Genomic DNA, 17,891 nt, shown 5'->3' with positions numbered 1-17,891 from the left:
TCTCAAGAGGCTTTAGAAGAAAGGTTTCTATAAACACAGGCTTTGTTTTAAAAAATCAATAAATTAAAAAAAATTAAACAGTACACTAAAAGGCTGATGTAAGCTTTTAGATTTCCCAACAAATTGAAAAAGTTTGCAGAAAATTTCCTCCAGTTTATCTAGAATCGTGGATTTTTGATATCTGGTCCCATATCTAGAAATATCACCTGATAGTCAAACCCCTCTGAAACTGTCAGCTTACCCTGCTCTGCACTGTCACTTCAAAGGCCTTCAACAGGCTCAGGCATGCTCAGCTCATAACGATGTCTTCCTGTTGTGTTTCACAGAGTGAAACTTCTACCCATCAATTTTAAGCTCGCTCTTATTATAGAATATTTAAAACACTCAAACATATGGAGAACACATATGTAGATCAGTGATTCTTAACCAGGAGCAATTTTGCTCCCCAAGGAACATTTGCCAATGCCTGGAGAAATTTTTGTTGTTGTTGTCAAAGCTGTGTGTATGGGGTGCAGTGGGGTGGGTTGCCACCAGCATCTTGTAGGTAGAAAGGCCAGGGAGACTGCTAAATATCCTACAATGCATAAGATAGCTACCCACAGCAAAGATTTATCCAGCCCCGATTGACAGTGGCGGAAAGACTGAAAAAGCTGATACAGATTAAGAAGCATAATAAAATGAACTGCATGAACCTACTACCCTGTATAACAGCTAGAACTTAATATTGTCATATTGACTTGTGTACCTTTTCCATCAACTGGCTGTTCCACTGGATCGGTGTCCTCCTGAATTTTGTTTTATTTTATTTTTTGATCCTATTCCCTTACCCCTTTTAAAAATAGTATCTTACCTGGCATAGTGGCACATGCCTGTAATCCCAGCATCTCAGGAGGCTGAGGCAGGAGGAGAATCATGAGTTTATAGCCAGCCTCAGCAATTTAGCGAGTCCCTAAGCAGTTTAATGAAACCCTGTCTCTAAATAAAATATTTTTTAAAAAGGCAGGGGATATGGCTCAGTGGCAAAGTGCTTCTGGGTTCAATTCCTAGTATAATAATAATAATAATAATAATAATAATAATAATAATAATAATAATATCTTCACATTTTATTTGTATTTTTAAAAATGTTATTTTATTTTACCTGCTTTTGAGCTTTTATAAAAATGGGATTACATTGTTTAGTCTTCTGTATCTTGCTCTTGTTCTCATGCAATGTTTCTAGAATTCATCCACATTGATTTATGTAGCTACACTTTATTTCCTGTTGTTGAACATTTCATTTACTTTGATTTTGTTTTGTTCCTGCTATTTTGAAAAGAATTGGTGTTTATTTTTAAGGGTTTTTCTAAGATACTTATCTGGGGATAAATGTGCTATCTCCCAGGGGATGTAAATGTTCAATTTTATAAAATAGTGCTTCATTGTTTTCATAAGTGGTTATAATAGTTGATATCCCAGCAGTGGATTGTAGCCCCTGATTCATATCTGCACCACTTTGCAATAGCAGAATTCTTAATTCTTGGGGTTCAATTCTTAGCACTGCATATAAACAAACGAACAAATAAATAAAATAAAAGTCCATCAACAACAACAAAAATTTTTTTTTAATTCTTAATTCTTGCTCATTGAGTGTACAGAATATTTTCATGTTGTGATCTAAATCTGCTTGTCCCTAATCACTAATGAGGCTGGGCATCTTTTCATGGATGATTTGCCATTATGTGTCTTTTCTGTGATTTACTTATTCATGTCTTTTGTTCATTTGCTGTTGGTCTCTCTGTTTCCCTCTCTTCCATTGTTGATTAACAGTAGTTCCTCATGTATTCTGGATTTTAATCTTTTATCAGTTATGTGTCTAACAAGTAGCCTTTCCCAGTTCAGGGCTTATGTTTTCATATCTTAATGTTATTCTTTTGGATAAAGTTTTTAATTTTAATATTGATGACCTTATTAATCTTTTCTTTTGTTTATCCCTTTTAATTTCACATTTCAAAAGTCCTTCCTTCCTTCCTTCCTTCCTTCCTTCCTTCCTTCCTTCCCTTAGGTGACGATGATATTACCTAATAGATGCTTTTAAAGATTGAACAGTTGTGTACGTGTGTGTGTGTGTGTGTGTGTGTGTGTATGTGCACACATGCACACCACTTGGGATTTGCACAGGATAGGCAAGCACTCTATCAGTGAGCTACATTTCCAGCCCTTTTAAAAAAATTTTTTTATTTTATTTTGAGATAGGATCTCACTAAGTTTCCCAGGTTGGTCTTGAGTTTGCTTTTTCCTGTCTCAATCTCCTGAATAGCTGGGATTACAGGATTGAAACACAATGCTCCATCAAAGGTTATAAAGTGTTTCCTTTGCACTTTCAATCTTTGGTGCATAGACTTTTGTGTATGTAACCAAACTGTCTCACTCACTTCTTCAGTGACATGCCATGCCAAATCTCTCATATATCAAGTTTCCATAAATGTATAAGTCTGTTTCTGGGTTCTCTATTCTAGTCCACTGGGGTCAATTTATCTGTCCTAACTTCTATATCATTATAATAATAATTGATAGGTTGTAGGACAAGTCTCCTCACCCACTTCATCTCCTCCTTCAAGAGTATTTTGATTATCACATATCTAAAATCCCAACTACTCAGGTGGCTGAGGCTAGAGGATTGCAGGTTGGAGCCCACTGGCCAACATAGCAAAAATCCCATCTGAAAAAAAAAAAGTCCTGATGATTTTTTTGTATAAAGTTTAGATTCAATACTTTGAGTTTCATAAAGTTCCTAATATGATTTTTCACTGGGATTATGTGAAATTTATAGACTACTTTGAGATTAACACCCATGATATTGCCTTCCAGTTTTTGAACATTATATATCTCTCCATCTATTTAGTTATTCTTTGGTGATTTTTGGCAAAGTTTTATAATTTTCTTTTAATCTAAGTTCTTACATATCTAAAATAAAGGTTCTTAGCCAGATATAAGAGTACAACATCTGAGGGAGTCTGAGGCAGAAGGAGCCCAAGTTCCAGGCCAGTTGGGTAATTCAGCAAGATTCTGACTCAAAACAAATTAAAAAGTACTGGGGAAGTAGATCAGTGGTAGAGTAGTATGGGGCCCTGGATTCGGCACTATAAGAAGAAAAACAAGTAGAAGTTCTTGTAAGCCTATTTTATGGTTTCTTTTGTTTCCTATATATGGTGTGTTTTCCCCCATCTGTGTTTAGTTGTTTTTGACAGTGATGTTAATTTGCTTTGGAGTTTTATTTGTGGGATTTCTTTGAGGTCTTAAATGAGGTGAGTCATTCAGAGAGGATTTGTATTTGATGACACTGGGGATATTTATCAAAATAATACAATATTTTATTAATTGCATTAATTATTTATTAATGTAGTTTTACCTACATTAATTACCTTCTTGATTTCTTTTACCACTATCTACCAAAAAGAACTGTGACAATTTAGAGGAATAGTTGGGTAGAATATGTAGCCAGGAGCATCTTACAAAGTGATCCAAATGGTTGAAGGTGTGTCAAAAGGACACAGAAGGGCTGGGGATGTATCTCAAGCCTAGACTATTTGCCTAGTATACAAGAAGTCTTGGGTTTGATTCCCATCATTGCCAAAACAAAAAAGGACAGGGGAATCTGTTTGAAGAGATTTCAATTGACCAAATCTAGGGAAATTTGGATAATATTAAAGTAAATGATGAGAGTAGAATACATATGTTTACGCTAAAGATAGCTAGCTAGTTAGATGGATAAGAAGGGCGTCACCTTCCTACAGTAGAATGCCAATTTAAACTGAAGAAGAAATGATGGAGGTGGAAAATCACTATTTTATAACTAGTATGGGAGTAATTAGTTGAAACAAGAACCATCGGTGCTAAACTAGAAGGGGAAAGTTTGATGAGCAGTAAGATATTTACATGGTCTCAAAGTACCTCTTCTCAAATCACTTAATTACAAAGAAAAACAATAGTGACCTTATTGGAGAGAAATATGGCAGGCAACATCTTACCTAAGTAATGAAAGTTAATATGATAAGACTACTGACATCATGTGCCTCCAAACATTATGCTCTGAGAAGGATGCCCATCATTTGTTTGGTATTCCCGAAAACATAGCCTGAATCTAAGCACGAGGAAACAGGAGATAAAGCCAATTTAAGAATATTCTACAGAAGTAGCCAGCCTGATTGGTACACTCTTTAGAAGGTCAAGCCCCCCCCCCCTTTTTTTTTTTTGGAGGGCCGTGCTAGGTAATGAACCCAGGACTTCATAGATGCTAGGGAAGTGCTCTACCACTGAGCTACATACCACCCCCTGGGTCTAGGTTTTGAAAGCAAAGAAAAATGGAGGGACTGTTCCAGATTAAAGGAAACTACAGAGACATGTCAACTAAATGCAATGCACAGTGCTAGATTGGATCCTAGGGCAAATGGAGCTATAAAGAATATTAGTGAGGGCTGGAGATGTGGCTCAAGCGGTAGCGCGCTCGCCTGGCATGCGTGCGGCCCAGGTTCAATCCTCAGCACCACATACAAAGATGTTGTGTCCGCCGAAAACTAAAAAAAAAATAAATATTAAAAAATTCTCTCTCTCTCTTAAAAAAAAAAAGAAGAATATTAGTGGGTTCAAAATGCTAGAAAAACTAGGGTTATCAGGAAAATACCTCAACATCATGAAGGCTATCTATGCTGAGCACCAGGCCAACATCATTCTAAATGGGAAAAAAAAAAAAAAAAAATGGAAGCATTCCCTCTAAAAACTGGAACAATACAGGAATGCCCTCTTTCACCACTTTTATTTAATATAGTTCTTGAAACACTGGCCAGAGCAATTAGACAGATGAAAGAAATTAAAGGGATACACATAGGAAAAGAAGAACTCAAATTATCACTATTTGCAGATGATATGATTGTATACTTAGAAGACCGAAAATATTCCACCAGAAATCTCCTAGAACTAATAAATGAATTCAGCAATGTAGCTTGATATAAAATCAACACTCATAAATCAAAGGTATTTCTATAAATCAGTGACAAATCCTCTGAAAGAGAAACTAGGAAAACCACCCATTTACAGTAGCCTCAAAAAATAAAAATAAAATTCTTGGGAATAAACTTAATGAAAGAGGTGAAAGACCTCTACAATGAAAACTAAAGAAAGAAATTAAAGAAGACCTTAGATGGAAAGATCTTCTACCTTGTTCTTCGATAGGCAGAATTAATATTGTTAGAATGAGCATACTACCAAAAGCACTATACAGATTCAATGCAATCCCAATCAAAATCCCAATGACATTCCTCATAGAAATAGATAAATTCATCTGGAAAAATAAGAGACCCAGAACAGCCAAAGTAATCATTAGCAAGAAGAGTGAATCTGGTGGCATTACTAGTCCAGACCTTAAACTATACTAAAGAGCAATAGTAACAAAAACAGTAAGGTATTGACACCAAAATAGACCTGTAGACCAATGGTACAGAATAGAGGACACAGAGACTAACGTACATAACTACAGTTATCTTATATTGGACAAAGGCACTAAAAACGTACATTGGAGAAAAGATAGCCTGTTTAACAAATGGTGCTGAGAAAACTGGAATTCCACGTGTAACAAAATGAAATTAAACCTCTATATCTCACCATGCACAAAATTCAACTCAAAGTGGACCAAGGACCTAGGAATTAAATCAGAGACCTTGCACCTAATGGAAGAAAAGTAGGCTCAGATCTTTATCACGTCAGATTAGGCCCCAACTTCCTTAATAAGACTTTTATAGCACAAGAATTAAAACCAAGAATCAATAAGTAGGATGGATTCAAACTAAAAAGCTTCTTCTCAGAAAAAGAAACAATCAGTGAGGTGAATAGAGAGCCTATAGGATGGGAGCAAATCTTTACCACAAATACATCAGATAGAGCACTAATCTCTAGGATATATAAAGCATTCAAACACCTTAATACCAAAAAAAAAAAAAAAAAAAAAACAAATAACCCAATCAATAAATGGGCCAAAGAACTGAAAAGACACTTCTCAGAAGAGGATATACAATCAATTAACAAACATATGAAAAAATGTTCAACATCTCTAGTAATTAGAGAAATGCAAATCAAAAGTACTCTAAGATTTCATCTCACTACAGTTAGAATGGCAGCTATCAAGAACACAAACAATAATGTTGATGATGATGTGGAGAAAAAGGCATACTCATACGTTGCTGGTGGAACTGCAAATTGGTGCAGTCAATCTGGAAAGCAGTATGGAGATTCCTTGGAAAACGTGGAATGGAACCACCATTTGACCCAGCTATCCCACTCCTCAGTCTATACCTAAAGGACTTAAAAAACAGCATACTACAAGGACACAGCCACATCAATGTCTACAGCAGCACAAATTACAATAGTTAAATTGTGGAACCAACCCAGATGTCCTTCAGTAGATGAAAGGATAGGGAAACTTTGGTATATATACACAATGGAGCATTGTGCATACAAACAGCATTAAAAGAGAATAAAATCATAGCATTTGCAGGTAAATGGGTGGAGGTGGAGAATATAATGCTAAGTGAAGCAAGCCAATCCCCAAAAACAAAGGCCAAATGTTTTCTTTGATATGAGGAGGCTGACTCATAATGGCAATGGGGGGAGCGGGAAGCAAGGGAGGAGTGGAGAAACTTTAGATAGGGCAAAGGGGAGAGAGGGGAAAGGAGGGGGCAAGGGGTTAGAAATGATGGTGGAATGAATTTGACATCATTACCCTAAGTACATGTATGAAGTCAAGAATGGTGTGAAAATACTTTGTGTACAATCAGTGACTTGAAAAATTGTGCTCTATATGTGTAATATGAAATGAATTGCATTCTGCCATCATATATAACAAATTAAAATAAATAAATAATTTAACTTAAAAAAGAATATTAGTGGGACTATAGGTGAAATTTAAACATGGGTTATGAATTAGTGATTTGGAATCAATGTTAAAATTCTTAATTGTGGTAATTGTACTGTTTTTTTATATAAGACAATGTTTGTATTCTCAGAAAATAACCCACCTAAGGGAGCTGGAAAGGATAAAGGAAAATAAAGGTTGGGGGAGGATGTCTCATGGAAATCAAAGGGAGATGAATAGACGAAAGGGATGGGGGCCAGGAGGAGGGGAGGGCAAAGAGAAACAAGGGGGAATGACATTAGCAAGATTATATTGTTATATCACAGGCATGAACAAATATGTAACAATGAGTCCCATCATAATGTATAATTATAAGCACTGATGGGAAAATAATAATAACTGGCTAATTAATTATGGGGCAAAAGAAAAAACACATAAGTATTTAGAAGTGAAGAGTCATGATTGCTACAAATTGCTCTCTAATGCTTCAGGACAGAGAGACAGGTGGGTAAGATGAAATGGAAGCAGGAAAACACTGGCAATGGCTTACTGTGTTTGAAAGACATAAAGGAGTTCTTTCTGTTCTTATATCTTTTCTGTAAGTTTGAGATTATTTCAGAGTAGAGGATGTAACTCGGTGGTAGAGCATTTGCCTAGTATGCAGGAGGCTCTACATTTGATCCCCAACAAGGAAAAAAAAATTCAAGATTAAGAGTTACCAAAAAATGAAAAACTTGGTCTTTCCACAAAGATAGTGTAAGAAGCACTACTTAGTACATGATCAGTGCTTGTAATTATTTCAAGCATGTTTGAGAAGAAAGTATTCCTTAATTTTTAAGTACAGGTTTTTAATATATCCAAAAATTTAAGATTGTTAATCATATCACCCAAATATTTTTTTTTTTTTTTTTTTTTTTTTTTTTTTTAAAGAGAGAGTGAGAGAGGGAGAGAGAGAGAGAGAATTTTTTTAATATTTATTTTTTAGTTATCGGCGGACACAACATCTTTGTTTTGTATGTGGTGCTGAGGATCGAACCCAGGCTGCACGCATGCCAGGCGAGCGCGCTACCACTTGAGCCACATCCCCAGCCCCTCACCCAAATATTTTTAATGTAATTTTTGTCTCTTTAACCTATCAATGGAGATATGTTGAAATCATTCACTGTATTGTCAGTTTACCTCAATTATATCCATTTTGGGGGGGGACAGGTAGTGGGTTTGAACTCAGGGGCACTTGACAGGGTCTCACTGAGTTGCTTATCCCTTCACATTTCCTGAGGCTGGCTTTAACTCTCAATTCTCCTGTCTCAGCCTCCGGAGCTTCTGGGATTACAGGCATGCACCACCGTGCCTGGCCTTCTATTCATTTTTGCTTTACTTACTTTGAAGCTATTTTTATTAAGTACAAATAATTTTAAGAGTGTCCATTATTCCTTTCTGCTCTTTAGATGTTACTTTTGGAATAATTTTATTTCTTCTGAGGTCAGTCTTTTGGAATTTTCTTTAGTATAGGCCTGTTGGTGGCGAACTCTCTCTTTTGTTTTCTGATGGTAAACCTTCACCTTCACAGGCAGTTTTTCTGGGGGTGCAGTTCTAGATGACACTTATTTTCTCTCAGAACTTTGAAGAGGTAATACCCTGCTTTGTCTTCCATTGTGGCTGCTGAGAAGTTTGCTTTAAGCTTTTCAGTCTTCCTTTTGCAGGTGTTGCGTGTTTACCTTGAGATCCCCATTTTCTCTGAATGTTTTAAAGAAATTTTTCTTTGCCTTTGTTGTTATGCAGTTTCACTATGAGGAGTCTAGTATACATTTTTTTCATTTATCCTGCTTGATATAGATAGCACTTCTTCCATTTATGAATTCATGCCTTTCATCAGTCACTTTTTTTTTTTAAATATTACCTTTATTCCGCTACCTCTGTCTTCTCTTTCTAGAGCTCCAATGAGAGATTTTTGGACCATAACCTATTAGCCATATCTCTTTTTCTTTCCTTCATATTCTCCATCTCCTGAACCTTTTGTGCTGCATTCTGAATAATTTCTTTAGCTCCTGTGCCAGTTCTTTAAATCTCCTTTAAACCATGTTATTGCATGTACAAAGATGTGCTTTATTACTTTGATAAGTGTTTCATGGATTTAACCATGGATGATGATGGCATAAAACAAAAATTCAATTATGAGTTAAAATGATGTCATTACTCTTATTCATCCCACTATTATTATTGTTTGCCAATAAAACTAAAAACATAATATAGAAATAGTGTTTGTTTTTCTGGTACTGGGGATTAAACCAGGGCCTTGAGAATGCTAGTGGTCTCTGAGCTACATCCTCAGCAGGAATATAGAAATAGATCAACAGGCATTTTCCATGCAGTTTACTATATTTGTTTACCCTCAAAGCCATTGCTAGAAATTGAGTATTTACATTATGATTCTCCCACTCTTCTCCCATTTAAAATTTTTTAAAAATTTTTCTTCTCAGATGGATAAGAGGGCAAGTGAGTAGGGAGAAGATCTCTAATCTACAAAGGAAAGAAAGGGGAGGAAAAATCCTGTTCTGCTAGACCATGCAAACCTATAAGGTCCAGACCAAATGACTTTGTAGGAGGCAAATGTCAGTGAGTGAGCATTGGAGTTTTTCTCTTAAAGAAAGCAGTGATTCCAGGGCTGGGGTTGTGGCTCAGTGGCAGAGTGCTTGCCTAACATGTCTGAGGCATTGGGTTCGATCCTCAGCCCCACATAAAAATAACGAAATAGAATAAAGGCACTTCACATTGTTTCTCTCTACTTTCCCTTTTCAGACCTTAAAAGAGTTCATGAGGTACTTCAGTGAGAAAAACTCTAAATTCATTCTAAAAACTTTTTTAGAATGATTACAATGTTGTTGTTTTACTTTTTTTGTTTTAGAGTAAAATTTATTTTATTTTTTATTTTTAGTGCATTATAGTTATACATAATAGTGGGGTTTGTTTTGACATATTCTACTTATATACATACATATAATAGTTTTCTCCTTTTCAATTCCCAGCACCTCCCCCTTCCCTCCCCTTCCCTCCCCTTTTCTCTCCTTATGCTTCCTGTCTCTATGAAGTTGACTTTTCCAGGTACCTCATCTAAATGGAATCATGTAACACTTGTCCTTCCATGTGTGGCATTCTGCTCAGTGTACTGTCTTCAAGGTTCATGGCAGTCTAGTGTAGAGTTTTAAAGGAGGCTTTATTTGGGTATACCAGCTTCCTTATTGAGTACTGACTGCCATCAGCTGCTGGTTTTAAGACTATGGAAAGTTGTCCCTGCCTGATTCCTGTCCTGTCAGGCTTCTCTCTGCAAACTTGCAAATAAAAAATGCGGGCCAGGAAAAGCAAATGGACATGTCATGTCCCTGCAATGTATGATGCTATTCTGAATCAAGTTCAGCACTAAAATGAAATACTGATTCATTTCTCCCAACAATATATCTTTATATGCTCCTTGCATCTCTGAAAGCCTCAAAACTCCTGAGATAGTTTTCTCCCCAGGGATTGCCTGAGGAATTTGAGGAATCTTTTTCTCTCTTATGGAAGATTTTATTCATGCTTAGAATAGAGAAAAAGTTAGGAAGATTGCCAGAAGGAGTAGAAAACATGTAAGCTATTTTCTCTAACTTGACTGAAGTACCACAATTAGAGCAATAAAATGACCCAGGGCATCTCTCCCTTCCGAAGGAACACTGTTTATGCCACCTGGTCTTTTTTCCTTCTTGTGTGTGAAGTTCCTCTTCATCTACATGAACAATCCCAAGGGTATCTCCAGACCAGAAATCCACTGAGAAGCCTAGGATAAGAACAGCCACCAGAATGAAGATTTAAAAACAAAGCAGAAGCCAGACGAAGTGGTGTATCCCTGCAATCCCAGCAACTCAGGAGGCTGAGGCAGGAGGATTGCAAGTTGGAGTCAGTCAGCAAATTAGTGAGGCCTGAAGCAAATGAGCAAGACCCTGTCTCAAAATAAAAAATGAAAAGAGCTAGGGATGTAGCTCCGTGGTAAAGGATCCCTAGTACCAAAAAAAAAAAAAAAAAAAAAAAAGAAAGAAAGAAAGAAAAAGAAAAGAAAAAAGAGCTAGCTTCCTATCTAAACTTCAGTGTTCAGAATATTTTAAATGTTTGCTTAATCCTAGTATGAAGTGGGCAAAATGGATGATAGCCTCACAGCTTATATTCTTTTTTTTTTTAATTAATTTTTATTGTAGGTTGTTCAACACATTACATAGTTCTTGATATATCATATTTCACACTTTGATTCAAGTGGGATATGAGCTCCCATTTTTACCCCATATACAGATTGCAGAATCACATCAGTTGCACAACCATTGATTTACATATTGCCATTCTGGTGTCTGTTGTATTCTGCTGCCTTTCCTATCCTCTACTATCCCCCCTCCCCCAGCCCCTCCTCTCTTCTCTCTCTACCCCCTCTACTGTAATTCATTTCTCCCCCTTATATTTTTCCTCCTTTCCCCTCACTTCCTCTTGTATGTAATTTTGTATACCCCTGAGGGTCTCCTTCCATTTACATGCAATTTCCCTTCTCTCTCCCTTTCCCTCCCACCTCTCATCCCTGTTTAATGTTAATCTTCTTCTCATGCTCTTCGTCCCTACTCTGTTCTTAGTTACTCTCCTTATATCAAAGAAGACATTTGGCATTTGTTTTTAAGGGATTGGCTAGCTTCACTTAGCATAATCTGCTCTAATGCCATCCATTTCCCTCCAAATTCTATGATTTTGTCATTTCTTAATGCAGAGTAATACTCCATTGTGTATAAATGCCACATTTTTTTTATCCATTCGTCTATTGAAGGGCATCTAGGTTGGTTCCACAGTCTTGCTATTGTGAATTGTGCTGCTATGAACATGGATGTAGCAGTGTCCCTATAGTGTGCTCTTTTTAGGTCTTTAGGGAATAAACCGAGTAGGGGAATAGCTGGATCAAATGGTGGTTCCATTCCGAGCTTTCCAAGAAATCTCCATACTGCTTTCCAAATTACAGCTTATATTCTTAAATTTAAAAAGTAAATAAAAAATAAAGCAGCTAAGGAATTTATATATACATATATATTCTTATGTCCACATCTATTCTCATATCCATATAATACATACATGTACATATATACACACATATAAACATACACACATTCTTATATTTTTATATACACATATGTATCTATATATAAATGTGTGTGTGTGTGTGTATATATATATATATATATATATATATACTTATACTCCAGATTTGTTAAATTTCTGCCTGCCTTGAAATGATTATGAAACATTTCAACCAATAAACCAAATATTATTATTTTATCTCTATAACACAAATATCTTGTGTTACTTTTGTAGAATTGTATAATGGCCTGAATGTTCTAGATTTAATATATTTTACATAATTTTGTGCTCCGTCTTAGCAGCGTAGAAGATAAAGACATTAAAAAATTGTGTAACAAACTGGGTGCGGTGGCTCACACCTATAATCCCAGCCACTCTGGAGGCTGAGGCAGGAGGATGGTGAGTTCAAAGCCAGCCTCAGCAACAGTGAGGCACTAAGCAATTTAATGAGACTATGTCTCTAAATAAAATACAAAATAGGGCTGGGGATGTGGCTCAGTGGTCGAGTGCCCCTGGGTTCAATCCTTGGTACAAAAAAAAAAGAAGGAGGAGGAGGAGGAGGTGGAGGAGGAGGAAATTGTGTAACAAAAGGACTTCCTTCTTGTTTTTCCATATCTACCAATTGAAAAGATACTAGCAGGGGCTGGGGGTATAGGTAAGGGCCAAAGTAGCATGCCCAATGCAGGAAGCCATCTGTGAAATACATGAGGACCTTCTCTAGGCATGGGAGCTAGGGAGGGATAGGCCTGGCATAGGGAACTTTCTGTGGCTCTCCTGTGGCAATAGATTGCCCAATGCATGTGACCTTCCCCTCCACTCTGCTAGAAAGGTCTTTCATAGTAAGTAGTACTGGAGATGGGCATATCCTATTAGGAACTGAACAGTCCACCTTTATATTATTTTGGTGAAGAATAGTCTAATACAGAAGGCCTTTGATGTTTTCCGATAGGCTAAGCTCCATCTTATTCCAGAAGCTCTATCCATCTGATCAGCTTGCTGGTTCTGCCCCCCGTTTTTGAAACTACTTTCTGTGTTCTGTTTTGTTTTTTTTTTTCTTTTTTCCCTGTGTTTTATTTCTCTTAGCTTTTATTTCTCAGCCAGCCCATTCCCCACCAAGGGGAATCCCATTTCCACCATCCGTGGGGGACGTGGGCAGAACCCAGGGCCTAGGTTCAAATCCCAGCAACATACACACACCTTGAAAAGACAACAAACTTTTTCCAGGCAATGAAAGTCTATTTTAGGGAGAAGAAAAAAAGGTCGACTTCCAGTTTAACCCTAGGCATGACATATTTTTTTTTAACCTTGTTTAATATGCCTTCTCTTCTAGTGGTTCGTAAGCCATATAATTTCTTGAAGGTAGTTGGGAACTGGATGGAGTGTTGGGTCTAGTCTTCAAAAGCCAATACATTTTAATTTTTATTTTATAACCAAGTGATAAACCAATTATATATATATTTTATGTCCACACAATGTATGCATTTCACTTCAAAATGAAATGGTGTTAGGCTCTTCAAGTGTGTTTGGAGAAAGCTTGGGCTGTGGAGACCATTTGGGGGCCCTTGCCACTTGTTCCTCAGTTGACTTGCCCCTTATGTTACCATTGCTAGCAACCAGGATGGGTTTACCATTTGGTAGGGTGCCATTACTTTCATTCCCCTCCATATATTGTTTCATTTATACATTTTGTATCTGTTGTTTTAAAGACAACAAGCAAAAAGAATAGGAATATTTAGAAACAAATTAATGAGTTTTAAAATAACAATAATTCCAGAACTCCACCTCAAAATACTCTTTACTAGATCCATAAGTTACATTTATCTGATCAAAATTTAAAATGTATGACAAAAAATAAAAATAAAAAATTGAGGGCTGGGTTGTGACTCAGTGGTAGAGCAATGGGTTCAATCCTCAGTATCACAAAAAATAAATACTTAAATAAACATAGAGGTATTTTGTCCATCTACAACTAAAAAAATTTTTTTTAAATGTAGCTCTTATATACTAATTGACTTTTTAAAAAATGTGTAACAAAGACCTATTGTTCAAGAGGGTAAAGAAAAACCTGCTTGTAAAGCTTAGTCTGATATCTTTCTTTTTTTCATGAAATTATGAGAATAAGCCAGTTGATTAAGTTCAAAGGGTACGTCATGAAACCAGCTTTTGCCTATTGTGACATAAGATAAATTTCAGTTTTCTTTGAAAATATAGTCTCTCCCCAAACCAAATACAAGATAAGACTTTTTATTAAACTTGATTGTCGAGAAACCTGTCACCTTCTGCACAATCAGTAAAAGTAAATTAAACAGTCTATATTTACAGTTGGATGGAAAAAGTAACAACCTATCATATGAAGTAAATGTATATGCAGTAGAGACAACATTTTATATGAACTTGATAATAAGTCTTTCATAATACAACAATCCATAATAAATTGTTTTACTTAAATTTCCTTGTTCATGGTGCCCCACAAAAATTACAAATTTATGTGTTAGGGTGATGGGATTTGGAGTAGAAAAAAATTGAGAAGTATTGGGCCATGAAGATAATTGAATCATTTTTGACCTGAATCATTTTTAACACACAAAAGACATAAAAATGTGCACATGGGGTTGGGGATGTGGCTCCATGGTAGAGCACTTGCCTCGCATCTGAGAGGCCCTGGGCTGGGTCCTAAGCACCTGCAACAAACAAAAATGTACATTCACTATTAGCAAAATAAATCTCACTCCTTCTTGTGCCTCAGGAATGATCTTTCAGTTTGATAATGGAGGAAGGAAAATTTATATTTCACCCTATTTAATCTTTTTGAAGATGCACATTTTCTGTTAAATTGGGATGCATCTCACCAATAGTAGCATCTTCAATAGAAGTCAGCCAGCTGCAGTTGTGACTGTAGTTACAATTGCAGAATGAACATCAAATGAGCCAGCATCAAAACTTGCAGAATGGGTATCACTGACTTGGGAGGAAAACTTACAAATAAAGAGCCTTAAAAAAAAAAAAAACTGTATGAGCCAAATGATGTGGAGAAGGAGTGAGTTGAACATGTTTAGCAACATTCTTTAAGCAGGAGTCAAAAATAAGCTAACTATGTAATTGCAAAACCACTTTAGAAGCCCAGAACCAATGTCTTAGTTCTTTTATAACTTATTTTAAGAAATGCTGCGTCATCAACCTCTTAATACAGGGGATGATACCGTGAGTAAATACAGACAGATATTGAGGAGTCTGAGTCAAATGCTAAATGTGAATAAGTTTTAGGAACCAATTTATTTTGTTAATGTTCCTTTTCTTCTTGCGTGTGTATGATAAAATAATCTAATTAAATTTATAACATTCCTTTCAATAAGTACGAAATAAACGTTCTGACCATGTCATAGTTTAACTTGCAAGGTGTGTGTGTTTGTGTGTGTGTGTTTATGTGTGTGTGTGTGTGTGTGTGTGTATGTTCTAAGGGGTTGAAATCTTTTAAATTATTAAAAAAACTTAATCGACATGGAGTAGTTGTACATACTTATGGAATAACTTGCAGGAGTTTTTAAACTATCTTAATGAAATACACCATAATGTGGTCTTTTTTGGGGGGTAGGTGGGTAATGGGGATTGAACCCAAGAGAGCACTTAACCAGAGCCAAATCTCAACCATTTTTTATTTTTTATTTTGAGACAGGGTTGCACTGAGTTGTTTAGGCCCTTACTAATTTCCTGAGGCTAACTTTGAACTTGCAATCCTCCTGCCTCAGCCTTCTGAGCCACTGGGATTACAGATATGCACTGCTGCTCCTAGTGATGTCTTTTTACAGTGATAACATCTTAGATTCAGTGGAAAGGGCTACACAATTTGTGAATTCAGTACTTTCCCATCTTCTCATAAAATGGATCACTAATAAGCTTGAATGACCTGAGATGATTGATGATTACATAGTGTTCCTTACTGCTGCTGGCTTAGTTGCATCTTAACAAAAAGCTGCAAGTTGTTCTCACTTTCATTTGACGTGGGGACTTTTAATAGCATATGATCCCTATTTAGTAGTCTCCAAAATATTTCTCAGAAGTTGACACTCTAATAATTCAGTTTTGCATGTGTGGTTTCCCTGAAAATGTGTTGTTTTCCTTTGCTAGGGGTGCAGGCTGCATCTTTATTGAAATGTTCCAGGGTCAACCTTTGTTTCCTGGGGTTTCCAACATCCTTGAACAGCTGGAGAAGATCTGGGAGGTAAGAAAATAATTCCTCTTAAGGAAAAAGAAATATCCACATTTCAAACCTTGAACTAAATTTGCCTTAGAGACAAACGGAGCAGTCCATCTGAGTCATGTATTAAGGTTATAGAAACTGTGGTATTTGCTACAGGGATAAGCACCTTAGAGATGAGTGTTTAGGAAAACCCCTGCTGCTCCATAGCAGCCCATGAAGCCACCCCACCAATGACATAGGTCTCCTGATTCCTATTCTTATTATGGTCTCAACCTCCTGGGGCAATTTCTGTTATTACTACTTAAGCACTTCTCTGCCTTCTCACCTCTGACTATTTCCACCATGTATTTGACCCTGGATGTTTGTCAGTTGAATGACATACTGTCATGGAACCCTCATCAAACAGAGAATTCCTTGACTTCACTTGTCAGTATGAGATAGGTATTCTCTTTATCATGCCCCTCAACAACCAGATTCCTAAGATGTCTAGATGCCCGTGTAGTGTAGTTCCATTCCTTTATATTATTTATCTCTACCTTCTTTGGTACTACGATGTGGTTGGTTTTTATGTCCCTTACATAGTTGTATTGCAGTCATACTATAGTCACCTGTATGTTTCTCTTTTGGTGGTTTCTTTTATTGTGACAAAATACATAAAATTTGACAGGTTGGTCAATGGGAACTAAGTTACCATTAGGATAGGATAAATAAGTTCTGATGTTCTATTGCACAAAAAAAGCTAGAATAAAGAATTTTGAATGTTTTCATCACAAGGAAATGTTTTTTGTTTTGGGGTATTTTTTTGGGGGGGGGGGTTCTTGTTTGTTTGTTTTGTTTTTGGCCCTGGAGATTTAACTCATGGGCATTTTACCACTGAGCTATATTCCCAGCCCTTTTAATTTTTTATTTTAAGATAGGGTTCCACTAAGTTGCAGAGAGCCTCACTAAATTGCTAAGGCTGGCCTCAAACTTGAGAGTCTTCTGCCTCAGCCTCCCAAGTCACTAGGATTATAGGCATGCATCACTGTACCTGGCTTAGAAATGATAAATGTTTAAAAACATATATATGTTCATCCTGATATTAACATTACACAATATACAAATGTTTTGACACATCACACAGTACACTAAAAATCTGTACAAATTTTATGTGTCAATTAAAATGCACAAAGTGAAAGCTTTTGCCAATTTCATCATTTTTAACTGTACAGTTCATGCAGTAAGTTCATTCCCATTGAATGCCATCGGTGACATCATTTCCAGCGCCATTGCATCATCCTAAACAGGCTCTGCAACTATCAAACAATAACTCCCCATCTACCCAACCCCCCAGGCCCAGGTAACCTCCAATCTACTTTCTGTCTCTATGAATTTGCTTATTCTAGGTACCTCATGTCAGTAGAATCGAGTAACATTTGTCTTTCTGTATCTGGCTTATTTCATTTAGCATAGTATTTTCAAAGTTCATTCATGCCGTAGACAATGTCTGGTACTTTACACTGGGGCTTTTATCACTTGCAATTCTGGATCCTGCTCCTTGTCTTCTGGCCAAGATAAAATGTACTTTGGGAAATTAGCACATTATATAGCAATTAATCACTGACTTATATTTTCTTTTGGAACCAGAGCAGCTTTTATGAAGAAACCTGGGACAAATTGGAAAGCATT

General features: G+C 36.5%; 1 protein-coding gene across 1 annotated transcript in view; it reads left to right on the top strand.

The window, feature by feature from the left end:
- The window catches only part of Cdk15 (cyclin dependent kinase 15), an 89,564-nt gene that overhangs the window by 32,228 nt on the left and 39,445 nt on the right, over positions 1 to 17,891 (top strand). The window contains exon 9 of the mRNA XM_076865944.1: positions 16,151 to 16,244. Within this exon, the coding sequence (XP_076722059.1) occupies positions 16,151 to 16,244 (94 nt within the window). The remainder of the gene's footprint in view (positions 1 to 16,150; positions 16,245 to 17,891) is intronic.

The sequence above is a fragment of the Callospermophilus lateralis genome, chromosome 9, assembly GCF_048772815.1.
Source record: "Callospermophilus lateralis isolate mCalLat2 chromosome 9, mCalLat2.hap1, whole genome shotgun sequence".
NCBI classification, from domain to species: domain Eukaryota; kingdom Metazoa; phylum Chordata; class Mammalia; order Rodentia; family Sciuridae; genus Callospermophilus; species Callospermophilus lateralis.
The sequence above is the reverse complement of the archived record's forward strand: the minus strand, read 5'-3'. Positions and strand labels throughout refer to the sequence as shown.